The 26,646-nt window shown below is 40.8% G+C and overlaps 2 protein-coding genes across 6 annotated transcripts in view; one reads left to right on the forward strand and one right to left on the reverse strand.

Moving 5' to 3' along the window:
• Positions 1-784: 784 nt before the first annotated feature.
• Positions 785-4,994, reverse strand: RPS27L (ribosomal protein S27 like). The gene is made up of 4 exons (XM_074916658.1): positions 4,877-4,994; positions 4,362-4,470; positions 1,922-2,032; positions 785-975 (listed from the first exon to the last, which is right to left on the reverse strand). Exons 1-4 carry the CDS (start codon positions 4,880-4,882, stop codon positions 947-949), a joined length of 255 nt encoding a protein of 84 aa, XP_074772759.1. The 5' UTR covers positions 4,883-4,994; the 3' UTR covers positions 785-946.
• A 7,307-nt stretch (positions 4,995-12,301) lies between these two features.
• Positions 12,302-26,646, forward strand: part of RAB8B (RAB8B, member RAS oncogene family) — a 30,720-nt gene continuing 16,375 nt past the window's right edge. For all 5 annotated transcript variants that reach the window (XR_012634454.1, XM_074916719.1, XM_074916720.1 and 2 more), the window contains exon 1: positions 12,302-12,479. Coding sequence is in view for 4 of the 5 variants with exons in the window: in XM_074916719.1 (XP_074772820.1) it covers positions 12,356-12,479 (124 nt within the window). In the remaining variant the exon portion in view is untranslated. The remainder of the gene's footprint in view (positions 12,480-26,646) is intronic.

Genomic DNA, 26,646 nt, shown 5'->3' on the forward strand with positions numbered 1-26,646 from the left:
GAATACAGGTTAACTGGAAATTCCCAACAATAATTAGCTCACCAAGACACCTGATACTTGGAAAGTGATGATGATACATTGCTTGAGATATTTAGTAAAATAAGATACAAATAAAACTTTGAATGTTTTTTCATGGTTTAAAAAAAATCCACTTCTCAACAGCCATTTAGAAAGGGATGGCTCTTAGAAACTAACTAAAAATGTGTCTTCTCATTACAAAAAGGTAATTATTCAATGTCAGTATTTAATACTGAAAATATGTATGGTTTTGCTGTACTAGTTTTTTTAATGACTGGATACTATTCACAGCTGCTACAGTGTAGTTTGCTGACTTGCTTATTATGCCCTCTCTATACTGATTGCTTTCAGTGTTACACAAAAGACTCCTTTTTTATTTCTGGTGTATAGAAATCTCAGTATAGAATACCGAATACAGTTTGAGACCAGATTAGAGAGAAGGAAAAACCATGCATTCCAGAAAAACAGCTGAACGTGAGTAGCTCTCTCTTTTTATTTATGTAAATGGACTAAAGCAGTGTTGAATGGACCACTTTAAATTTAGCCTTTGCAGCCCTTGCGGTTAGGGTAGCTGCAGTAGTAACATACGCAAAATGCATTCATATAGCAGGTTCTGCCACCATATGCATTACACTGCTGTAGCTGATAATTAACGAGGGGAAGGATGCAGCAAGTCCAAGGCTTTTGTATGAAATGACACCACTCAATTAACAGTAAAAGTAATATAAAAATAGAGCTCAGTTGTCTACAAACTTACAGGAAAAACTTGCACTTCAAATTATTTATTGAAAAAGAGATTCCATGTCATTAGACAGCAGTAGCGTGTAATTTTTACAAAATCAATCATAATTACATTGTTATATTAACAGGCATTTTTAAACTGGTAAGGCTTTCAGGAACACAGATACAAAACCACATGCTGAAGTGTTCAGTGTTGCTTTCTTCTAAACGAACAGCCTGTAAAGAAATGACATGAGTATAGATATGAATAGTCCTTAAATTGTCAGACTGCCTGAAGTAGGAAAACTCATGCAATAAATTTAAATTTCATGTACTGCAGGAGATGGAAGATGTAGCACTTTGAGTCTTCTCCAACTTAGCCGGAAAAACACAGCTCTTGTATAATTAATCTAAAAATAAGGCTAAGGTGTACGGTTTCTTCCAGGTGCCTTTCAATGTTTCAGTCTACTATTCCATCCCTTAGTGATGCAAACCCCAAACTGGAACAGCTGCTAGGAGGGTTGACACCTTTTCAACCGCTCAACAGCCTTACTTAAGGTATTCTGTCCTCATATAAACTACATCCATATGGTAGCACACGGTATAAGCACTACTATATGTAACCTGCATATATATTTACCTTTTTCACTTTAAACAAACATGAGTAAAATCTGAATTTGTTCCTTAATTTTTTTTAAACCCTCAAGTGTTTCCAATATCTTTCATATACCCCAGAGAGTGGGTTGCATTTCAAGATACTGGTGCTATACCAGTTATCTGTATGTAATTATCAGTGGTTATTTGCTTCCTTATAATTTATACAAAGCAAATTTTGACTAGCGTGAGCCTTACAGTACTGTTTGAAAACAAACAGGCAAGCCACCATTGACTAGCAGTGGCACAGAATCGCTTTAGCCTGGCAAAAGTACCCTATTCCTTTAAAGCTCTAAACTTAGCTCAGAATTAAATAGGCAGATAGGCTAAAGGAAACAGGTAGTCAAAGCACCTAAAATCAAGCATGTTTGATCATGATGTAGTTGCCTGGCATATCTGTATAGCCATTTAAAAACAAGAATATGAAGAAAAATTTGCAATTCAGGGCTCATTAACAATGGTTTTACCAGCCAACTCTAAGCAAGTTTATTTAAGTGGACTATTTAGGCTGTTAAACATTGCACCTTACCTTCTGTAAGCCTGGCTTTACCCCCAGTAGGCTGACACAGCACAGTTGAGCACCCTACACACAGAACTACTGTCTGAGCATGGCTGAAAACAGTGGTGATCTTGTAGCATCCTGGAAAACAGCATTATTAAACTTTCCACTGATTATTCCTAGCATGATTTTTTAATTGTATGCATAACTGAATCAGATATTTTAAATACACTTGTCCAAAATGGATCTATTACATCATTACACAGCATACCAAGTAAAACAAAGCAAAACATAGTTATCATGGTCCAAAGTATTTGCTTCTACTAACACACATATAAAAGCAGGTTAGTTAACCGAAACTGTTATGACTCCCTCTATGAAAATCAACACAGCCTGGTGGCTGACAAGTCTGAAGTGGCCTGTAGAGTATTTCCTGCAAAAGAGTCAAAGAGCTCTAGACTACCTTTCTCTGCCAAACAGAAGAACCCACATAGGTAGGGAAATACTTAACTTGTAATAGTAGAACACTGCTGCAGACAAAGTCTGGCAGCTGTGAATGCAAACACTGCTGTTCAAATCCGTGTTTGCTTTCTGTTTAATAATTGATACACATAAGGTACGTGCTTGCATTCAACAAAGCTAGCATCATATTTAAATGAGAAGACTTGCACAGAATAACCTCACTAATTCCACATGGAAGACAAAGCATCAGCAGCACTTTGTCTACAACTTCTGATTTCACTCATGTCACAGAATTTATTCTCATGCGTGGCTTAGACAAGGGGATTTTCACCTTTTCACAACTTTTATTCTTCTCCCTGAAAAGTATTTTCAACTAGCCAAGAGGAATTTTTGAATAGAGAAAACTTGTAAAGAATTGAATCTAGATGTGGATATAGAAAATAGTCAAATAGATAAAGGTGAGCATAGATTCCATTTTCAACATGTGTGGACCAGAAAGATGAGAGAATATATGTTGTGAGTAAGGTCCTCAGAAAGCTCTCTAAGAGAACTGGTAGGGAGAACTCCTGTTAGAATAACAGATTTCTGCTTTGTTTAAATCACAAATAGTAACTGCACAAATCTTTGTTCGCAAAAAAATGCTAGCAGCTCAAGTTTAACCATGGCAAATGTTGTTTTCCTCCCACGAATGTGAACTTCTGTGTTGATGAGATTTTAAAACTGTGGATTTTGGAGGGAAATGAGCCCTATCCATTTCAGTAACTAGACAGCAACTTCCAACACCACCATAAGGCTGTCTTGGGATTTTCAGTGCCTCATCCTTAGGACTCTTTCATTACTGAAGCTCTCCTTTGCTCTATATATCCCTCAACTCCAGTAACCAGTTAATCCAACAATAAAGATAAGATAGGTCCATAAGTCACTGCTTGACATTAACTGCATCTTGGTACATGTTTGCATGTATACTGGTTTGAAGAAAGTTTAAAAAAAGTTCAGTGGTTTAGCCTTCAACCATGTTATTTTTTTAAAGTAACTACACTTTACTTTCAAACGGTTCTAATTAATTTACCTCACTTTTAGATGGAAAACAATGTCTCAGTAAGCTACTAAAAAGAGTAAGGTAATAAGAAAATCTGAATACAGCAACAATTCCCTGCTTCTAGTGAGAATGGTCGCTGCTGTAAGTAAGTCTCTGCATTTTCTTACCGCTAGATTCTTCTTAAACTGCAGCAGTTTCTAGGAGATAAGTTACCACACTTGGCCATTTTCGTGCCTCGATAGGGATGGAGCTGTGCTGATCAAAGCAGCTGTTCTCTGGGAAAGCATACGGCTATGACTGCACTAGAATTCCATGTTTCAGCGTATAAACGAGAAGTCGGTTATACAGATGTTTCTGAGTTAAAGTAATGAGAAATCTGTAAAAAGTGGACGCAGGCAACACTCTAAATTCTAGCCCTGCCTGTGTGAGCTAGGTGTCAGTTTACTGCTCAACAGCAACGTGTGAAAAAGCCAATTGTGTATGTTTTACTTGCTATGTGAAGTCCCAGGCTGCCTGTATATATCCTTGTGGTAACCTTTCTGGTTGCTCTTCCAGAATCAACCAACTTACAAAAGGGGGAAAACAGTGTTGTCTTGCATTTGAAACTTGTGCCATAGATGCTTTAAAGCATCTATTTCTCACGCTTCTTGTATGTGCAAATCTGGGGGTTTGTTTTTCTCCCTACTTGCCAGAATTTCATAAAGCAAAAAAAAGAAAAATAATCTCATGCCAGACCTCCAGGAAACAAAATATAAAGCTGATTGTTTAAATTAACTTTTGAAAAAGGTTGAAAACAGTTTTATTGTTTAAAAAGCTCAAAGCCATATACAGGCTTTTTTTTCTCTATGCAACAAATAAACCGCATTTAGATTTAAAAAAAAAATCAAAAATCAGAGCTTTTATGAAGATGAACCGCATACAAAACTAGTTCCGTTCCTTCTGTAAGATAGAAACATTTTAAGTCTTTACCTGGACATTTTACATCCATGAAGTAGGAGTTCGGGCTCTGCACCAGCCGTTTCTTTTTGTGCTTTCTCTTCTCATCCTCCAAGGAGGGGTGCACTAGATCTTTCGCCAGCTGGGTGGGACAAGAAGAAACGCGCGCCGCGGGTTAAACACCGCTCGGCTACTCGGGCTGACCCGATGCCGCGGAGCCGCCTTCGCTCCCCTCCCGAGCGCCGCCGCAGCGCTAGAGCCAACCTACTCCCCCGCCCGGCCCGGCGGGACGGGGACAGCGAGACCCCGCTGGGGCCAGGGGAGCGGCGAGAGGCCCGAGCGGCCGCCGCCCGCTCCCCGCTCTGGTCGCTGCCAGCACCCCTCGGGGGGGCGGTGGCAGGCGGGCGCGTCCGCTCCGCAAGGCCGCGGCGCGCCGTACCGGGGCGGCGCCTGTCACGCGGTGCCCCCGCGCGGGTCTGGCCCGAGGCGCGCGGCGCGCCCCGAGCAGCCCCGCGGAAAGGCCCGACACGCGCCGGTAAGCAACTCACAGGCATGGCCGCCGCCAGCGCCCCGCGCCCGCCCCGCCCCGCGCTTCCGCCGGGCGCGAGGGCAGCGCCGCGCTGGCGCTGCGGGGCCGGAGCCGCTCTGGGCACCCGGCGGACTCGCGTCTATGGTGCGTGCCGGGGGCAGCGGGGCCGGAGGCTGCCGGGGCGCCGGTTTCTGAAGGGCTTCCCGAAACCGGGCGGGGGCCTCAGCCTCGTAGGGGCGTTGTTTGCAGTCCTGGCAAAATGCCATCGTGTCATTTCCCTGCACGTATCTTGATTTGTTGTCCTTTAATTGATCAGGAAATTAGCGCAGCGAGTACGTGCACGGTCGGTGAACTTCCCGTAGAGGATTTCTGTGTGAGCTCGCCGCAATGCGCCTGGTGCTCACAGACAAAATGGCACTTCAGGAAAAAGCGGCGTGAGACCTTCTCTAATGGCCACCCCATGTTCAGGGTAGGGCAGGCCCACAGTGCTCCCGCACGGGCCTTCAAAAACTGGGTAAGCGCGGAGAAAGGGTCTTAATATGAGTGCAGTTCTCTTTGCAAAAAACCTGCGCTTTTCCCCCTCTAACAGATTAATACATGACACAGTTATTTTCACATAATAACGGGAATCTAGAAGTCCCATCTACTTTTATATTAGATGCTGACTAAATTGTCACTTGTATGTCATTTTATACTAAATGACACATTGTGTGAAGTTGTACCTATGTGCCTATTGTCCTGCAGTTTTCCACCCCAGTCAAAAAGAAAAATGCTGAAGAGTTTCCGTTAGTTACCATGTATGTGTGCAAGCCCATTTAGAAAACCTATGAGAAATAAAAGTATTGGAAACACTGAGGGTGATAAAAACATTTTTCATTATTTCTTTGAGTAAGAAGTTGAGTGGGTTTTTCCGTAAATCAATAAAACCAATCACAAGTATAATCCATAAAGACTTGGATTTAATTTAATCAAGCCTGGAACATTTAAAAGTGTAATTCACTAGAAGTCCAGTAAGTGGCACAAACAGACCTTGTGAAAATTGCTTAGTATGAAAAGTCTTCCAAAACGTACAATGGGCAGCATGTTAAGCCACATCCTTTTTGAAGAGAGAACTAATGCATTTACAAGAATTATTTTAAAAGTTTGCCATGAGCGCAAGTGAAGATGTGAGTTTTATGGAGGCACATCTTTCTGACAACAATATTTCCAACACTGGGATGGCCTCTCCAGTGCTGACACTGTACACAACTTTCAAAATACTTTCTTCGCACCCCAGACCCCTACATTAATCTGCAGGAATAGACCCAGGTATTGCAGTGCTCCAAGCAATTATATTGGTTTTTCTCTTCTTGACATCACAACCACTGTCTTGTAACATTGTAATGCTATGTTAACATTTTTTTCCTCATGCGCTGGAGTGGTGGTGACACACAGATAGAGGTATTTTGGAAGTATTTCTTGTTATATCATGGGGAATTTAATATGAAAGGCTCTGACTCATACTTTCCTCTCTATGCTGTCCTGTGAAACTAGGAACATAAAACACTTACCAGCACAGAGTCAGTTCTTGAGTCTTAGCTGTTCCTACTACCTTTAAGTCTTTTTCAAATGTATGTTATTTATTTGCAAGCAGATAGGAAAGGGGAGAATCTGTTAAGCCTGTTGATTCAGAATCTGAAGGAGAAATACATTTTTCTTTGTTTAAAAAAGTCACAAAGTATAAAGCACGACTACGAAAAAAAAAACAGGACTTCTCAAGTGCCACCCTCCTTCACCACTTCCTCCCAGCTGTCCCTTCTGAAATGTCTTTCCTGCAAGGAGCCTCTGGTGCTTGAGGAAGAATTTAGAGTCACAGTTCACATTAAAAATTTGTTTCTGTGAAAGGAGGGGCACACAGGATGGTCTAAAAACAGGATGTGTTTTGGCCACATTCCTCTGTTTGGTTCTCTATTTTGGTTTTACTTGGACATTCATTTCCTTTTCATAACTGCTTGTAGTTCAGTGACCTGCTGAATGAGTCAATTCTAATGGATTACCTTCAATCTTATGATTGAAGTTTTATTTGAAGTATACTCTAGAAAACAGAAATGCAGCACTAAGTTGTGAGTTAAGCAGGAGAGAAATACAGTCTGTACCACTGTGGCATGGCCTGCAGAGACAGAGATAGATTCAGGTCTAAGAGAATGACTTCCTCTTTCCAGCCTTCTCCCAGCAAACAAAGACTTTGATCTCATTTTAGAGAAAAGAACAAGAAATATTATCTGTCTGCTAGAATGACAACAGGAAATTTCCAAAAGCTGATCTGGGCATGTTTAGAAACACCATAATGACAGCTGGGGGTTTTTCCCACTTTGGGAGTGGCAGTCTCTTGCTGTGTCAAAGCTGAATCTGTGTCTCTGATGACGTGGATTGTGGTGGTCTCCTGCTGGGCTGGTACAGCCAGCACTCCCTCCCTGAGATGAGGGAGGTAGCTGCAGAGGGCCCGCTGACACCCAGCAGTGCTCTGGTCTGCTCCATCGCTGGCCTTCTGCGCCTGAGTTTGGGTGGGTCCTGAGGATTTACAAGAAGGCTTGGGGGGGGGGGCGGGGGGCGTGGGTTATGACAAAACCTCTTTTAAACTGACTGTGGTCACTGAGGCAGTAAGACTGATTTTTTAAAAAAAAAACAAATTCACCTGAATAATGCTTATAGAGGTTTGTCTAGAATACTGAAATGTGAATGGGTGTCTCTAATACTATCATTGAGACCATTCACATTTCCATACACTAACTGCTCTAAGCTGCACCCAAAGTAAGTAGGTTCACTTCAAGTGGTATGTTTGATCTGGAACACAGTCTGCCTATGGTTTTGCCTGTACTGCAGAATTATTTATATTTTTAAATTGATTATACATTAATAGTGTAAACCGTGGCATGTAGTAATTGGGTTTAAATATGCTCATGCTGAGATAGTTTAGCTGAGCACTGGAACTTGAAAAAGCTCCACTTTTAGCATTACCGTGGTAGCAAACATTGAAATTAATGGAACTTACAGATAAGAGTCTTACAGTGCTTTTCCTTTCTGGAAGTGAACTATACATACTTCAGGTAATTTTTTTCCAATAATGACTCAATCTCTTTTATATACAGTTCTGCAGCATATACATATGGAAAATTTATACACTTAGATCACTAGAGTAAAGAAGAGTGCTGTTCTTTGTAAAGAACAAAAAAAAATAAAGCTATGCATTGATCTTCTTAAAACTAGGACTTAAAAGCAGGACATATCAACATATCAAATGCAGTAAGACAAAATGTAGAATGAGCATAGAAGTGTCTATCTGCAGTAAAAGACATATTTGTTGGAACTGGGGAATAAGTGACCTTTTTTTAAAGGAGTGTCATGTGATGGTCATCAAACAGTAATAAATTGCAAAGGCATCTGCCAGAAACAGAGTTGTTAAAGATATATATCAGAAATATTATCATATTAGCTAGCAAAGTCCAAAAGCTAAGGAACAAAGTTCATGTTAATGATTGGTGGTTAGGTGGCTTCTGGGGCAAGACTGCCTCATAAGATTATCTTTTGTAGGACTTGGACCTGTGGGTTCCAGTCAGTGCCAAAATAACAGGATCCTGGTTCTACCAACATGTTTTAAACTGTGTATTTTTTTGAAACCTTGTAAGATGGAGAATTTCCTACAGTTTTGTATCTTTGAACAGAAGAGCTTGATTAAAGACACATTTTCACACAGTTCTCTTTTTACTGAAAGAGTCTCACCTTTGAACTGAGGGGAAAAAAAGGATTTTTGAAAACTAGAAGTAATGATGTCTATCATTTGAGAAAGTAAAAATGAGAGTGGGAATGAAGTAGCAATGTAATCTGATTTTTTCTTTAAAATGTAGGTGTTGGTAAAAGAGTCACAAGTATTTTCCATTTTTTTTAATGTGTATGTAAAGATTGTTGACTTTATTGCATATGGATAGAAGGAGTAATTGCATTTTGCTATTCATATTAGTGCCTTTCTTAAACTGAGTGCTTTAACAGATGCACTTTACATGCACCTCAGTGACTAATGGAATTCTGCCGAATCTTGGTTGGGACTCAACATCTGTTTATGGGATGAGCTTCAACTGTGGTATTCAGGCAAAACTCTTAGGGCAGTCATTTAGGGGTTGTAAAGGGTTTTAAAAATCTGCTTTTTTGAAATGTCTAAATCAGCATCACACTGTAACTGCTATCCACCTTTATATAGTGACAAAAGGTAAACCATAGTATCAAACATTTCCTAGTCATTCTCCCATGTCAGAAAAAAATACAATGCCTAATTGCAGTTGATCTATTTGACTGTAATGCAATATAACACAAATGTTGCCTTTTCCAGTTTAAGGCAATAAAAAAGACTGGGCTTCCAAGTATTTTCAAGGAACAGGTGTCATAACGGCTTGGTCATTGAGCCTTAACAGCTTTGACAGTACTCCTCAAAGTTTTAATAACATATTTCAAGGTATAAAATAGTACAATTACAGGTTTTCCATATTCTAGAAAATAAAAAAAAAAAAAAGTAACTCTTAATTTTTATATCTTGTTTTTAAAGTTCATGGTTAAGCAAACATCTGTTCCTTGAATCTGGCAAACTGGCACTTTTCCAAATCAGAACAGAACACAGTATTGCAAAGCACCAGTGTAATTAAAGAGGGAAGTAATTTGCATTATTTTTCTATAAAACTACTCTTGAGTAACAGATGGCGATCGCAAACATATTGCTCCAGAGACATATGGAAGCCTATTTGTTCTGTAAAACTCAAGAGTGAATATTAACCCCAAAATTACTCTCTTCAATGCTGAAATACGATTGTGTAGTAATCTTCAGTATGGCCGTAATTACAGTACATGGCAACTCATGTCTCTGAAAATACAGATACAGGGAAATGTTTCAGAGATTAGTTTTTAATTTGCAGTTTCCTATAATCTGATTATTCATGCTAGTCTGAAATAATTAACCAATTTGTTTTGACTGCTTCAGTGCCAGATTGCCATTATAATATATAAAACTAAATCTTGTAATAAGTATTGTAACAACCCATCTTAACATCTAAACAGCCTAACTGCTAATTATACAGTACAAAAATTAAACAAGCAGCCATGTTTCCAGTTTCCACTCTGAACTGGGCAGAGGTCTCAAAGTGTGTAAAAAAAAAAAAAAAAAGAACCAGCAATTCCCTCCATCCTTGTTTTGCTACCTTGATTTTGCTCTATCAGGTGATATCCCGGTCTCCCAGAGATCTCAATCAAACAATGAATTTTTTTTACATGAATCACAACAGCATCTATGATAAAAAAATAGATCTTGAGACAATTAACTGGAAATTACATTAGCCTTCATAACAAGCTCTTACTGAATTCACCTCTTACAGAAATTTACATCAGGTCTGTCATTGGATTTTTGATGTTTTTTTATCATAAACATATATTGGCCAGGAACACCACCAAACTGAGACCCTTAACCAGGAAGAATTGGAATAATTAATAAATAGGAGCAGAATAGCTTTTGTTTTGTCAAGGTTTTTAATGGCTGAAGGTTATTTGTTTGGAGTGATACCTCAGAATGCTTTGCACAAATAGAGCAGTAGCCAGGCATTAGACTAGTTTTACCCTGTTTCACCCCCATCAAATTGTAGGTTAATGTCACAGAGTGGTTTTTGTGTGTGCTTGGAATATGGAGGATAACCATGTACAACAGAGCTTTAATACTCAAAACTATTTTTGTTTGATTCTGTGTAGAACTCAGCATATGTGTTTGCCAAATTAACAAAAAAAAAAGTGAGAAAGGACCTTTTACAGTTGTAGGCTGGGTTATAACTAATAGATCTGGCTGCAGGTGGGAAACACTTAGGAGCAGGTATCTCTGGACTGCTGTTACTTGGTTGAATCACATTTGTGCCACCCAATCCCATTTAGAGGGTGCCTGAAACACTTGCAGCTAAGGAGAAATCACAGGGGCCCCCAGGGCCTCACTCCTGCTTTTCTCTGGGCAGCTGCTGAGCAAGATGCCCTGCTGGGTGGCTAGCAGGAGCCGTGCCTTGGCCAGCAGGTGCCAAAGGGCCGTTCCCACACAGAGGTGAGGAGAAGCCCAGAGGGATCTAAAAAGGAAAGCTGGTGACTCAGGCCTTGCAAGATGACAATCCCTTAATAAATGATTTGGGGAAAATGGCTCATTTTCCTTTGTTTTTCTAAGAGGGAAGTGAGAACTGTTGTAGTGATTTATAGCATTAGTGATTTCTGTTTATAGCTTGTCTAAAGGCTACAATTTTAAAATTAAATTAAAGCAATAGCTCTTTGCTGTCATTTTAAAGTGCCTCAGTAATGCTGTTTGTTTTTATAGTGCCTTGTGACATCCTGCGAGGAGCACAGCATAGTGAATACATAATGAGGCTGCCTCACACCGAGAGATAATTATCAGTGGAAAAAGATGGGGAGAAGTGTTTACTGAAGTGCTCTAGAACAGCCACGTTGTTCTAGAATACCCATGTTTTTAGTGCTACTCGAGACTGTGTGACAATAATTTTCCTGTTTTGTGAGCAAGTTTCTTCCTTGACACTCCCAAAGTGACACGTAAACATTTGAGGCCACACGCGCGCTCACATTTCACCCGTGCTTATTGATTGCAGTATTATGCCGTTATTTATTGTGTCACTTGAGCAGATGAGTACATACCGTATTTACAAACCCAGCTAGTTTCCATTAGCCCAGTCCCTTGCAGAATGAGGCCACCCGATTGCTCAGGGATAGCAGTTCGCCCAGTGTCACTGAGCTCGGGGTGTGTGGCTCCGAGGGAGCTGACGCACCGCCCGCCGTTCGAGCACCGGGCATGCAAGGGCTCAGACCTCACGGTCTGGGCGTTCGCTGATTTAGCGTCGGTGCGTGTCGGTTTTTCAAACTCCACTTCAAAGATTCCATCTATGCTCACACGGCAACGCACGGAGGCGTCTGGCGGAGGGCTCGGCTCGGCAGGGCCCCGCGCTGCTAGCGGGGGAAGGGGCGCAGAGGCGGCGCGGGCCGCCGATGCCGGAGAGGCGGCTGCTGCCCGGCACGACGCCGGCCCGCCACAGCCCCGCGTTGAAGGCTCCGAACTGCCCGGTCCCCGCAGCCCCGCGCTGAAGGCTCCGAACTGCCCGGTCCCCGCAGCCCCGCGCTGAAGGCTCCGAACTGCCCGGTCCCCGCAGCCCCGCGCTGAAGGCTCCGAACTGCCCGGTCCCCGCAGCCGCTGCCCCCCGCGCCTGCCACAGCTGACGGCTCCGAAGCGCCGCCGCCGCCCGCGGCCACGAGCCCCGCCCCCGCACTCCATCTCCCGTCGGGCCTCGGGCGCTTCCGGCGCGCCGTGACGTCACGGCGCGCTCTCCCGCGACTGGCTGCCGGGCGGGGCGGTGCCTCGCTCCCTGCCCGCCGCCCGCCTTCCCGCCCTCTCCCCCGCCGTCCCCCCCTCCTGCGGCGGCGGCGAGCCCGAGGCCGAGGGAAGATGGCGAAGACCTACGACTATCTGTTCAAGCTGCTGCTGATCGGGGACTCGGGCGTGGGCAAGACCTGCCTGCTCTTCCGCTTCAGTGAGGACGCCTTCAACACCACCTTTATCTCCACCATCGGTGAGGGGCCGCGGCCGGCGCCGCCGCCATCCCGCGGGCGAGAGGGGTCCTGGCCGGGGCCCTCCCGCCGGGAGAGGAGCGGACGGGAGGGCGCCGCCCGTCTCGCCGCCCGGGTCTGGGGCCGCGGTCGGCGGCCTGTGCGCGGCCGCTGCGCGGGAGTGGGCGGGAGCCCCGCGGCCGTTACGGGCCCCGTGCGGGAGGAAGCGCCGGGGCGCCGCCGCTGTGCCCCGGCCGCCACGGGGGGAGTGGGAGCCCGGCCCGCCCGCGCTCGGGAGCGCCGCTGCCGCCGTCCCCGCGGAGGCCGTCGGGGGCCCCGATGCGGGCCGGCGGCGCGGGGGAAGCGTTTGTCCCCGGTGCGGAGGGCGGTTCCGTGGCGCGGCCCCTGCCGGGGGCCCGCAGGGTGCGAGCCGGTCCCCAGCGGCCCCGGCGCCTCCCCGCACCCCGGCGCCAGCAACAGTTGGCTCGGCCTGAGCTGCGCGCAGCCCTGGGGCCGCTGGCCGGTTGTCTCGGCTGGTGGTGGAAGGGGTGTTTGCGTGGGGCTGGATCCCTAACGAGTCCTGCGCAAAACCCAGAGCGTTGTGCTGGTTGAGTTACAGGATGATCCTCCTGTCAGTTTTTCTTACTCTTTCATTACTGGGCGTTTTATGTTTAGATGTAAATTTTCAGAAAGTGGAAGAGGGCTTGGGCTGGCTAAGTTAACTGTGGCTCATGCTGAGCTGCGTAGTGACTAAACCGCCCTCGGCAGGTAGTTGAACTCTCCTTTGCTCAACTCTTGTGTTCACATATGTGTAGCTCACGTCTTTGAGATTTGGGGTAGTTCTAAGCTCCTTAGTCGACTACGGTTAGAAGCTCGTTAGTGACTGGATAGAGGAACCTCCTTGACAAAACTTTCGTTATAAACTTGGTACTGAAAAGGGGTTTCTAAATCTTGACTAACTTATTTCGATGACAGTGAAATGTGATGTATCAAAACAGACTGCTGCAGCTTGTGTTTCTGTAAGATTTGTCAGTCTTAAAATTCTTTCTGCTGAACTAAACATAAGTAGAATTCTCAAGTTTTTCACTGAGATATTGCTGAATTGAAATCTCAGTCTGACAAGACTTGAGATTTATGGTTAGTTACTTGTAGTTGAAGTCACTTATAAAATGAAGTATGCTGGTTTGGGGATGAAGGAGTAAACTGCAGTGGAAGTTGCTCATATTTAGGGCGGGAAAAACTAGTCCTGGCTTTGAAAAATAATACTAAGAGAATAAGTAGACTTTTTACTGAAAGGAAATTGATGTAAAGATGAGGGGGAATGTGTGACTTGTTTTATGTTACCCAAACGCTGTTATCCTCTTTAGGCATTTTATTGTGCTGAACTCAGTGCACAAGGAAGAAACAAATTTGTATTTAGGCAGATGCAATTGCCTAAATGAGGTATGGCTGGCATTTCTAATGCCTTAAGAACAGATGTTCTGAATTTCCAAAAAATATTTCTGAAGAACCAAAATGGCACATTCCTTTTCTTTCTGTTTTCAAAATGCTCTATCAGTAACACCAGCTAATCAAGTCCGGAGTAGCACTTTTACCTAAGAAGGTCTTTTGTTGTATCTGTGGTAGAATAAAAAGCTTAATAAACATTAATAAATGCTGTATGTTTTTTTAAAAAAGTCTACATTAGTACTGTGCTAAATGTAAAATGCCTTTCTATACTTTTAAAGAGATAGCTACCATACTTGGGTGCGTCTGTCTTCCAGCTGTTTTCTTGATGTATCTTGAACTGCTTAGCCCCTTGATATATCTTTTTCTCACTGATTCACTTTGAAGTCTTGAGGATTGTGAATGTGATGCTGGTTTTTCTTACCTTATTAAATACAGGATCTGCTTTCATGAGGGCTTTATTTTCAACACTATCAAAACTAACTAAAGTTGATAATGCAGGAAAAGTGAAACTGTTCATAAAGTGCTGACATATGCTTGAATAAAAATACTTGGGGTTTTTTTTCAGTCTTCCTCATGCTTGTATTACTTTCAGGTCAATCATGTAGATCTCATCTGTTCTTGAAGACATGCACCACTCTCACTCTCTGAGTGCATGGTGGCTGTTCAACACTAGTTGGCTTTACAATCATAATTAATACATCTGACCTATGGGACATTCTGCTTTTAACAATTCTGATTTTTTTTCCCTTGACCAATAAAGTATAGCCAACCATAGTGTGGAGGGAGACGCAGAGATGCAGTGCTTTTCAATTGGCAGGGAGACCTGTTTAGGAAGTTTTAAGATCTCCAGATTAGCATTCCTAATTGAGCACACTGAGTCTTTGTGAAGCTAAGCTGCCAGGCTGTTTTGTTTATAAATTCTCCAAAAAGTGGATTCTGCAATATGATGGTACTTAACTGTTACAATGTGTGTTCAATTCAGAGTCATTTTAATTAGCACACGTGATACTCTGTGCCTTTAGTGGTGTTCTAGTTCTCCTCTGGTCTGTCTCTGTCCTAACAGGATCAGAGCTGGGTTGGCTGTTGAAATCTGAGAATACATATGCTTAAGATGTGTTGTCAAATTTTTTTGTTTAATCTTATGTATGTGCATGTTATTTGTGAGTGAGGTGAGTAATTTAGAGGTTTTTAACTATATGGGGGTTGAACTTTTAACTGTTTCATCTTTCTTAGATTCTACATCCGGAAATTAAAGCAAACTTTGTTGCTGTGTTGCCATGGCCCACATCACATCTAAGCACTAAATACCTTTCTTATAATTTCCCACTAATATTGTTGTTTAGTAGTTTAACTGGGGTTAAACAACAATATTTCAGAGCAATGGAAACTTTTTTCCAAAAGGAGAAAAAGAAAGAGGGGGGGTATGGAAATACTACTTCATTGTAGAATATTTGTTTTATTTAGTCTTTATTCTAGAAATGAGTCAATAGTGAATTATAGTTACTTTGTCATCTTGCATGATATACTTGTGTCATACTTTGCAGATTCTCTTCTCTTCTGCTGTCATGCAAAACATGCCTGTAAGGCTATATCCTTGTAGATTGCTTGGAGGTTTGCAAATCGTCCCTTGACTTTTTTCCTCAAGACTTTGGTCATGCTATAATCATGGCTGTACTGATTCAGATAGTAAGGTCTCCCAGCCGGGTGCAACAGTTGCATAAGAAGTATGATAAAAGGGCAGTGCATGTGTATGTGTAATTTATCAGACTTTTTTTATTTTTTGGGTGACTCTTGGTGCAAGAGTCTTTCTGTCTTTGTCTTGACTACCTGGTGTAACTAATGCCTTCAGCAAACTTTGCTACCCATTATGCGAAGTGAACCAGCAATCTTTCTCTAAGTGGCTTGTTTTCAATTTATGAAAACAGATTGGCCTTCAGCAACTTTAGGCAAGGCAGGTCCTTGGCCTCCAGCAACTTTAAATTTTTTATATAGGACTCTGTAGCTCTGTTTGGAAAACTTTTAAAAGGGTTGACAAGTCATAATACTGTGGTCCCTAGTGAGGATCAGCTTTTCACTGTTAACATAGGATAAAGATTTTTTTTTTTTTTGCAACAGGAATGTGTTATGTAAGGCTATGTTTAGTTTGCTTCCTGAGTGGAAACTTCTGCTTTTGCACAGTTCTACATGGAAAGTAAAATGCAGTTGAGTCAGCTCATTTTCACACTTCAACAGCTCCTACAAAACTTATCTTGGAGTATGTCATGTGCATTTTGCTAGTTGTTTCAGTGTGGTGTACAAGAATAAGATGCATTAACTTTAACGGTTTCAAAGTACCTTAACTTGCCGTTCAAGTAGCGCTGTCTGGTAAAACTGGATTGGGTTTATCATTCCAAATAATAAGGTTTATTCTTTGCGTTCCTTTCAACTTTTTGTTTAAACTGGTTTCTATGAGAGCAAAGTCTTATCTTTTAGCTGATAGCATTTCTGTCTTAGTACAAAGGCGTGCTGACTCTGAAACAAAATTTGTCGTACTTACTTTTTTAATCCAAGATGATATCAGCATTTGGCAGGAAGTTGCCCACACAAGATAGTACTTTATCTGAGAGTCGAAACAATTTGTTGATTTTACAGAAGTAACTTTTCCTTAGCCTACATCTTGCAAAATAGGACACTACTCCAGCAATCAAGCACGTGTATGCTGACCTTTGAACGCTTTGATGAAAATCCTTTGACAAGCAAAATTATCAACTTCCCTTTTGCAGTGAAATTTCCATGTCTATAAAGTGTAATGGAAATTGTTTTAGTGTACTCAAGTCAAATTATGCCTCACTGAATATTTCTACTTTTCTTCCCTACGGTTACTTGTATGGTAGACAAAAGATTGGTTGTTGTTTTGTTGGGTTTTTTCCACCCTCCCATTGAGCTTCAGCATTCCCTATTCTCATTCAATCAGTTTCTTTTGGGCTTCTCCAGATGGTGGAAGCTGTAGCAGAAAACATGCATCAATGATAGATGAGCAAAGGGAGGGAGGAGTCAGGAAGGCGTTGTCAGTAATACTTTATTAATGTTCGTTATTGTAACAAATTGCAAGTAAGACTTTGAAGTGATGAGACTAAAGTGTCTCAGGTGGCTCCATTATTCATATCTATAGCATGGCGGTGCATTTTCAAGGTTTGTAGAATCTGGGCCTTGGGTATCTCTTCAGTGTGAGGAGGGGGTCAAAGGTTTACATGGGAATAGGGGCAGACAGCATTATGGAGGTAAATATGAAACTGGAAGAACTATTCCATTTTCAAGGTATGTGGTGGGTGGTCAGCAAGATGTTATCTTGACGTTGATCAAAATGTGCTGTAGTTGGAGACATTGTACATAGGTTAAAAGCATTAAAGTCTGTCTCTTGTGGCCTTAAATTTGATACTAAAACCTAGCTGGTAACAGAAGACATCTTAGACTTTGATTTTCATCTGCTGGTGAGATTGCATTACCCTACTGTATTCTGCAACAGGCCAACAACATAAGTAAAATTGTTTGGCTTTTATTAAAAATGCTGTTGCAAGCTTTCTCGCTGTGTTACTCTGAAACAGTGTGACAGATGTCTAACTGTTTTATGCCTATTCTTAATTGGCAGATGGAGGTCTATCTCGGTTATGTGTTATCGAGTTATTTGAGTGACAGGAGGGCAGCTTTAGAGCTGCTTTTATGACTTTGAATGCAAAGTTAAGAACACAGGCTAACATTGAATGTAGGAACAAATGTATTGATTGATACAGGCTTTGAGAGAGGTATTGAAGACATATAGCTCTTGTCTGGGATTTTTTAATAAATTTTTTTGGAAGCATTTCCTAGTCCTTCTGCAATAGGGGCATCCTTTTAGTTGAAATACATCTTGAACTGACTTATTTCAGAATTTAACTGAAATTCATAATAGGTGATGAAGAATACATGCTGTTTTCATAGTGATGCTTTTATTTCATGTTTTGTGATAGAAATTAGGTGCCTAGTCTATCAAGCTGACTGATGTATAAAATAGATGCGATCCTTTTCTAATGTGAATGAACTATGAATAATAGTAATTTCAGTGGAGTTGCACTGTGTATCACTTGTACAAGCAGAGTTGATCCAGAGGCTTTTAGTTGCCAGACTTGCAACTTAAAACTTGTCAGCAACTTCCTGTCCTGATAGAGGTTGCACTGGGATGTAATTTAGTGCCTCTTAAAGGGTTTTTGACCAACAATTGCATGTAGTATCAGTTTAATCTTGTGGTTTATAGTAAGCTTTCCTCTTAAATGTAAGCTATGACACTTCTGATTAGATTGTACGTAGTTTTAAAGGCAACTGAATTACTGCATGTTTCAGAAGACTTTTCTTCTGCTAGGGAGAACAAATGGTTGACCAAGTTTAAGATGATCTGTATTCGTTTTGGTGCTCCTGTACAGACCCTGCTGCTTTAGGCACCAGAGGAAAAAAACCTGATGCCGAATGTCAGTGGCATTCTCTTATATGTATGGCAGCATCTAAGAACGTGTAAAGCAGACTGGTCACTAATAGGAGTCTGGCACCAAATCTGGACCTTGTTAAGAACAGGTTGAGTTTAAGCAAAGCTAAAGTAGCTGCCAGCCAGGGAACACACAACACGCTGCTCCCTGCTGCCCTCCCAAATATTCCTTTCTTTCATTTTCCAGCAAGAAGTAGCTTTCCTTTACTGAAAATATCTTGTCTGTGTGGTGTGATTTCTGATGGGATTGAAGAAGACCAAGTAAGGTATGTGTGTCAACCCAAGCATGGAAGGAAGGAGAAAGATACAGTAAGTCAGAGTAACTTCTGGCTGGTAGAATTTATCTGCTTTAGCAGAAGTGATTAGAGAGGAGTACGTAGAATATGCAATACAGGAAAATGAGACGAAGTGGCCATTAAAACAATGTTGTGTAATGTAGGAAAAGAAAATATTATGTGCCACAAAGACAAGTATGGCCTTCATTAATAAGTTATGTGGTTTTGCCTGTTAATTTAGATAGTGTCTTTCAAAAAAGGCCTATTTTGTCATTCGTGTGAAGTTAAATAAAGCAACCCTTCTTCCCTCATGTCCTTTGCTTCCTGTACAAAAAAACCCCCACTTGCTTACCCCCATGTAAAAATATGGGTTTAAAAAAGCCTCCAATAAAAATGATGTTCCCGAGGTCTGTTGAGAGTGCCATCTTTAAAAATAACTTCAGGAACTTTAAACCTTCTGCTTTGACTTTTGACCTGATTTTGCTGCCTCACTAGGTACTTTACACACTTGCTTCTAAAACTTGGCCATATTTCAGACTCTTGACTGAAATTCCTAGACTAGATGATTTATCTTAACAAAGATAGCTCTTACTGGATGAGACATTTTGATCTTCATAGATAACCAAGATCCTTTTGGCCAGAGTATTGGTTACAAAGCTAAGAACCATCTTACTACCATTGGTGGCATGTGGGTGGGGTTTTTTTGCATTTTATCTCTTGTTTGTGTTGCTGGTAATATACATATTCTGTTTACTTTTCCTTCCAGTTTTAGCAGGTCTGTGCCCTCTGAAGTCTCATTTGTTTGAGTGGGGCATTCCTATAAAACTTTCCAAAACTTAATTGCTGCTCATCTCTTTTAATAACTTCTATCTTTATAGTGGTCATGTGTAACTTATACCTGCTCTGTCCAACAGCATCCAGTTCAACCTTTTTTTTTTTCCTCTGCCTCAGTCCCTGTCTTGATATCCCTGAATCTCTCAAGGAGGTGCTTGGGCTATAGCAGTGTTGCTGTACATACTGTTTCCGTCAAGTCTTCCATACCTGTCTTAAATATGCATCTGACAGGATATTTATGCAGTACCTATCATAGGTAGTGCTGGGATAGAAGGTACAAAGTGCATTGTTTGTACTGTGCAAGGGTGTTTTATCTCTAAGTGATCAATGACTTAGCAATTCTTCTTTTGCTTTGTGAATTCTGGGACACTTGTATGCTTGCTTTTCATGTAGCAGCTCTTCTGTTGTAAACGGACAATGGCATGGCCCTCAAAAGTCTTTATTTCTTCACCCTGAATAACCAGTTCAGTATAGACATTCAGATTAAGTGGGAGCCCTGAAACTTTAAGAGGCCTTTTTAGAAAGAAGTGACATTTCCATTTCTCACTGGATAGTCATACAGGTTCATCTGGACCAAATACTGAACAAAACCAAACTGAACCTCTTGTGCCTGTTCTTGTAACAACTGAAGTGTAGTATATGGATAGTGAACCATGAACTTTGCTACCTTGTCACCATGATTTATTGGTTACATAGGATTTTTTTAGAAGGCTTTTTTTTTACCTTTTTGATGTTTAAGATGCTAACTTTTAGATGAAGCAAGGTTGGTTGATTGGAGTTTTCTTCTTCCCCTGACAGCAATACTCAATTAGAGTTATCTTGGTTAAAGACAGGATTTTTCATGTTTTCTACTTTTACAAACATACCTGATTTACAGGCAGGAGATTCAGGATCCTCTTTTCCTGTTCTGGAGGGTTCCACTTTCAAATTTTTTTGTCTTACCTATTAAATGATCCTTTTGATAAGGACTAATTACATGTCATTTCATAGGAAGCACTGGGCTTCTGAAAGAATAATCAAATATTTGTATTCCTCAGACACCATCTAAATGGGAAAATCTGGTGTTCTTAGACATTAAAACATGTGTCAAAGTTTTGGGTTTTTTTCTTGTTCAGTTGAAACCTGTATGCCGCACATCCCAGTGACCTGAGGGAAGAAGAGCTTCAAAGTAGATAACAGATGCACAAATCTCCCATTGTTGCTTTACAGGTTAAGTGAGTATGGGGCTGGGTCCTTGGGAGATCACTGCAGCTGTTTCTGTTCCATATCTAGCCATAGTTGGTCTGTGAAATACAGAGCAATTCCTGTTCTAGCATGGAGCTGCAGCTGGTCAGTTGATATCCTGGTGAAGAATCCACACTGGAGCTTCTTGCAAGCTACTTGTGGGCTACCTTTTGGCCTGTATTAAACAGGGCTTTAATTTAATGATTGGTTCAACAGACTCTGTGGTCTGCTACTGAAAGGAGGAGAGCTGTGACTGTGTGTACCTGTTCTCTCAGTTATGCCATCTGTTGTTACAGATGATGGTAAACTGAATTATGGAACTTGCCCAGATTAAAACTGATCAAAAGAGAAAAAGATTTGGTCATGACTCTTAACTGGCAGTACCTTCCCTGGTTTCAGCTAGCTGTGCAACTGTAGCCTCAACTCAAGCCTATTGGCCAATTTTTAATTTTTTTATTGTTTTAACATTTGCTGCTGTCTAGTTGCTCGTTGGCTTGAAAGGAATATGGTCTCAAAGCAGCTATGTTAGTGCATTCCTCTTGGAGATAGTCAGTCTATAAATAATCCTTAAAATAAATAAACTTTGCTGTCTGTATCAGTAGTGCAATTTTAATCTATTTGAGAATTATTTTAGATGAAACTGAGTTACCACCAAGTGTAGCTTATTTTACTTTCAAAACAAAATGAGAGGTAGACATAGGTTATTTTCTGTGCACTTTCATAGAGCTGTAGTACTTGGTTATAAACTCTAAAAGACATTGTGCAGGCACCCAGCCCTTTTAAAGTTGGGCTGTTATGACAGCTGGTAATTTACTCATGTTAGGCAGTAATAAGTTTCTACTATTGTATTGGTTTATAGTCTTTAAATCTGAATTGAGTGTTTTTGGTGTTTGAAATCATGCAGTTCCAAGACAGCTCAAAACTATCTGTAAATTCTGAATTCAAAATGCTGAAAAGAGAATTTCACTTGGCAGGATCTTGTAGTGTTCCCGCTGAAGCACTGCAGTGCATAATTGTGGTGGCAGAATTTACAGGAGCACTGTTACAAAGAAGTGGTTGAAGAGCACTGAATTCAAACCTTAGTATGGTAATTAGATTATGCTATAGATTGAGCTGTCAAAAACCTGAATGTTTCAAAATGTAGGTTGGTATAATTCTGATGATTTTAAGTTCAATCCTGAATCCCTTCTCTTTTAATAGGAAGTAGTTTATCTTAAGAAAGAAGGTTTAGTGTTAGCTGTACCATAGCTGAGGAGACATGTTGAAGGAAGCAGCAGTTTGCTTAGCATCATGATCTGATTGTGATGGTAAGTTTCAAGGTTTTATGAGCAGGAAACTGCCTTATGTTATATATACACGTGGCACCTGCATTCTTTATTGCCTTACCTACTCTAGCCATTTGTATATATTTAGTCAGTGTAGTGTGTGTTAAACTTGAAGAACCTTACATATTAATATAATATAAGTCAAGGTGCAAAACACTGCTCTGTGTATTATTGTTGTGTAGGACACTGGTGTTAGATTCTTTGTATGAGTGAATAGCAAGATGAAGACAGACCAGTTCGGCCCACTCTGAATTTAGTATTGTTTTGTGGATTCTTATGGGCTGTCCAAGAGGAATAGAATACAGCTTTGCCCCTTTAAATTGTGAAAGGATGAATAAAACCGATTGTACTTGCGTATAATTCTATAATAAATTTATCTTTAAACTTTTAAAAAATGTTGACCTGTACCTTTGTTTGTTGCTTCATGTTAATGTGCTGTATTTTTGAATGGTTGCAATAAAAGACTACTGCGTCTTTAATTTACATAGTGATACAAGACATTGCTGAGATCATCTGAAAATGCCTTGCAGATGTTACTAGGGACTAAAGCCAAACGTTCAAGTTCAAAACGATTAGACTTTGTTCTTTTGCATGAGGCTGTATGACACACTGTTGCAAGTGTTCCCCACCCTGCCTTTTACACTGATTTTGTGTTTTACTTGTCTGTTTACTGAAATTCTTTGAGAAAGATCTAATACAGAAACAAATTCCTGAGGCTTCATTTATCTACCTTTATAGATTGAGACAGTTTACTGATATAGTGCGAGAAAATATTCCCTTAAAAATGAAAGTGTATTTAATCTAAACCCTCAATACCTGCTGCTGAGAACAAAAGAATAGTAATCCCTGGTTAAGCGTGTGGGGAGAATCTATTGAAACAAACTGATGTCCCTTAGCTGTTGGATGCATATAGAATTGGAATCTGCATGGAAGATGTTGAAACTCTTCAGCTCTGTTCACGTGTGTCCGCACAAAGCTTGTGTGTGTGATCAGTGCTGATATCTGCATGTCTGTCATCTTGTGGTGAGTGAGGTGTGTAAATAAGCACTTGGGTGTCCTTTGGTACTGATTCCTTACAACTCTTCAAAATATAACAAGAAGCAAATGCACTGGAAGCAGTTGATTCTGAAACATGTACTGCTACAGTGTCTTGGAGATGACAGGCTGGTGACAGTGCTCTCCAATTCAAACCCCTCCTTTGGAGAATCAGCAGAACAATACCAGCTGTTACAGCTGTGATATAGAAGTACTTCTGCTTACTATGTTTGTCTATGCAACTTGATCGCTTGATGTTCACAAGAAGCAAAGCCTGTAGGGAGAAGATTTTCCAAGTAATTCTCTCCCAGAAGCCAATAAACTGAAGGTGAAGCATATTGATTCAGTCAGGTGCCTCTTTTCACTTCCTTTTTTTGAAGGTAGGTTACAAATCTGCGTGCTCATTTCAAAGTTGCTTTTAATTCAGCCTTAACTCTGAGTGACTGTAGAAAAATGTTTTCCTTCTCTATAGCTTGAAGACTCTTGTGTGTGGTGTCTTGCAGCAAAGAAGTTGTAAACCTCTCCTTATCTAGCTCTGCCCATTGAAAAAAATGAATCCTCCCACAACACCACATATAAACACAGTTGGCTAGGAAGGATCAATGCTATGAAGTTTGAGCAAGCTCAACTTGAGAGTTGATGCATAAATTCCTGTTGTTCTGGTGCTGCATTGCTCAAAATGGTGACGAGACTTTGTATCTTGCCATCTTTCCCCATCTTGTAATGAGTTCTTTTTTATTGTGATCTATGTCCAATAGTGATAAGCGCCACAAAGTTTCTGTTTATCAGGGAATCCCATTGGAAAAATCTTCTGTTTACATTTAATTTTATTTTTTCCATTCTTACTTCAAAAGAGTAAGGTAAGAGTTAGATAAGTAGGAATATAACTTAAGAGGGTGTAGGAATATAACTTGTTTAAGAGGGCGATGTTTTTACTGTGTGCAAGTCATAAAAACATCTCTTAATTTGTAGTTTGATTAAACCAGATCTGATACCGTGGTGCATCTTCTACGTTCTTTGATAGATGGGTCTAAAATGAGACTTCTAGCAAGCAAATGGGGTATTAAATTTTTTCACAGCTGCTCTGCCAGTTTTTGGTGTTTAATCACTTTTTTAAATTCCCTTGGCTTGTATATTTAAAAAAAGAACCAAACAGAAAACATCTAAACCACTTAAAATGGTAGTACATTGAGTACTAACTTTATTTAAAAAATATTGCTTTGCCAGAGATTGAGAAATACTCTATTGTGGTAGGTAAACAGGCTAGTGAATGCTATCAGAGATTGATGTTTGGTTTTCTGACTGATTTCTTGCTACAGCTGGACCAGAAAAAAGTGTTATTAAATATGCAGACTCTATGGACTTAGAGAAATGGAAACCTATTAAATCAACTAAGGTTAAAATCAACAGGAATTGTTATTTGATCATAACAGCTTTCTCACATGTAAGGTCCAGCTGCTGCAAACTAATGTTGAGTCACATGACAAATTAACTTAAAATACTGGTTAATTCTGTAATATAGGTAAATATTAAGAATTCTAATATTTGCTTGGCAGTGGCTACTAAATGATTTTTTTTTTTTTACATTAATTTGTACATGTTTCTTTCACTCTTTGTACTACTCAAAAACATGGCCCTTCTGGTGCCTTCTTGCTAAGCAGACTGAAGATGAGAGAAACCTTTACCTTCAAGGAAGTATTTGCTGCTACTGTTCTAACAGTTCACTTGCTCCAGCCAGAATACTTTGGATTGATTTCTTTGTGCTGTAGCATTTTCTGCAACAGCAATTTTGTTTAAAAGAAGAAAAACGACCATCTGTGTCTGAACAGTGGTACTATGTAGGGAAAAGTAGTAGAGACCTACCTGAAACTGATTCTGTAATGCTGAAAAACGTGAGATACTAGCTCTGATGACTACAGGGTTAAAATTACTGATGAGGGTAGAACAAAAAAGTAAGTTATGCCTTAGGAGTAAGCTACTGTTCTGAAAACTAAAGTAGCAAAATGAGCTGTTTCAGCATCTCTGCTCTGTTTGCCCTTACATTCCTGTAAGAATTGCATCAGACTAGTTCTGTTAAGATTTGTAGTAGAAAACCATTGGTGCTAAAGCTGGAAGAGGAACCTTTCAATATGTACTGCTGGGCAGTCTTGTGTATTTTGTATTGTAATGCAACTCTTTGGAACATTTCCCAGTGGCTTTTAAAAATGATTGCATTACAGCTTAATTACGGGTAGAATCTGCTTAGGCTGGCTGGAATAAGAAGGAACATGTAGCTAGGGAGCAAAGTGGTGGAAGAAGTAGTGGCAGAAGAGCACAGTGTATGAGATGAACGTGACTTCTTGGCTTGAACCAAAAGCGGCCTAGGTGAGGCCGGTCTCCCTGGCCTCTGATACTTGACTAAGTGGTGTTGGACAACCGTACACCCTAGCTGGTGAAATTTTAGTTTTGCACAGCAATACAAGGTAAATACGGTGTAGCTCTCATGGTTTTTAGTGTGAGTCTTTGTGTGGCACTAGTGACACTGACTTTTTCTTAGCGTGCAGATTTCTCTGCTTAGTGTTTTCTTTGACAGAATTTTGTTGGAAGCTATGGGAGAAAATACCCTCAGTTTGAGAGCAGAGGGGATGCATCCCTGGCCTGTAGTTAGCAAGGCTCTGAGAGAGATTTTGAAGAACAGCAAGCCCTCAGCTGCTTTTACCCCATGATGCAAGGGAAATGCAAGCAATTACAGTCCTAGCCAATGCATAGTTTGGGTCTCAACTTGGACTTCATCTTTGCACAATGCAAACTTGTGATTCCTGCAACAGATGATCTTGTATCCATATCTAATGTGTATTGACTTGCTGGGTAGACACCAGTGTGTCAGACTTCTGTGTGGAAACTGCTTTAGCAGTTAAAAATAATTATTCTGTTAGCATTTGCATTTGAAGAATTAATCTGGCTCTGTGTTTTCTAAAAGCTTCTGAAACAACTTCACATGGACATCCAAATGTTTCTGGGCTTTTTCTCCTTCCTGGAGAGAACACCATTGCATACTGCCTTTTAAAACTGTGAAAGCTGTGTGATCCTTTGCAGTCAAACTTTCTCATTTGTGAATGAGACTCTTCTTTGTTTAGACCCGGGTATCTTTTCAGACTTGTGTATCCCAGTGTGTGACTGTGCAAAATAAGAATTCATTGAGAAAGGAAACTTTCTGTCAATAATTACTTTTGAAATGCTATAGTCATTGTAGTGTTTTCCATGGCGTAATTTAAATTTAACTGTAACCAAAACGTTCCTTGTGCTTAGCTATGCAAGTGTGCTTGGCAGGAAGTGGTAGCACATGTCACCAGGCTTGCTCTACAAATGTTTGCAGCTCACCACTTCCTGTTACTGAAGTGAAACAACAAAAGAAACACAAGTTTCTAGTTCATTTTAGTCTCTAAAAAGTTGCAGTTGCATTTGTTAAACTCCTTAATATCATAACAGGTGTTTATGGCCTTCCCCTTTATGTTGTTCTTTTAGCTTTGAAATTCATCTTTATTTGAGAATTTTGGTGAAGTTCTTACTAGAA

The sequence above is a fragment of the Athene noctua genome, chromosome 13 (assembly GCF_965140245.1).
Source record: "Athene noctua chromosome 13, bAthNoc1.hap1.1, whole genome shotgun sequence".
NCBI classification, from domain to species: domain Eukaryota; kingdom Metazoa; phylum Chordata; class Aves; order Strigiformes; family Strigidae; genus Athene; species Athene noctua.

Excerpts from the sequence above, each read along its gene's own strand:
- RPS27L (XM_074916658.1), bottom strand. Across the intron at positions 2,033-4,361 it reads CATGGATGTAAAATGTCCAG|GATGCTACAAGATCACCACT; the intron begins GTAAAGACTTAA and ends GCTGTTTTCCAG. Across the intron at positions 976-1,921 it reads TAAAGCCAGGCTTACAGAAG|GCTGTTCGTTTAGAAGAAAG; the intron begins GTAAGGTGCAAT and ends ATTTCTTTACAG.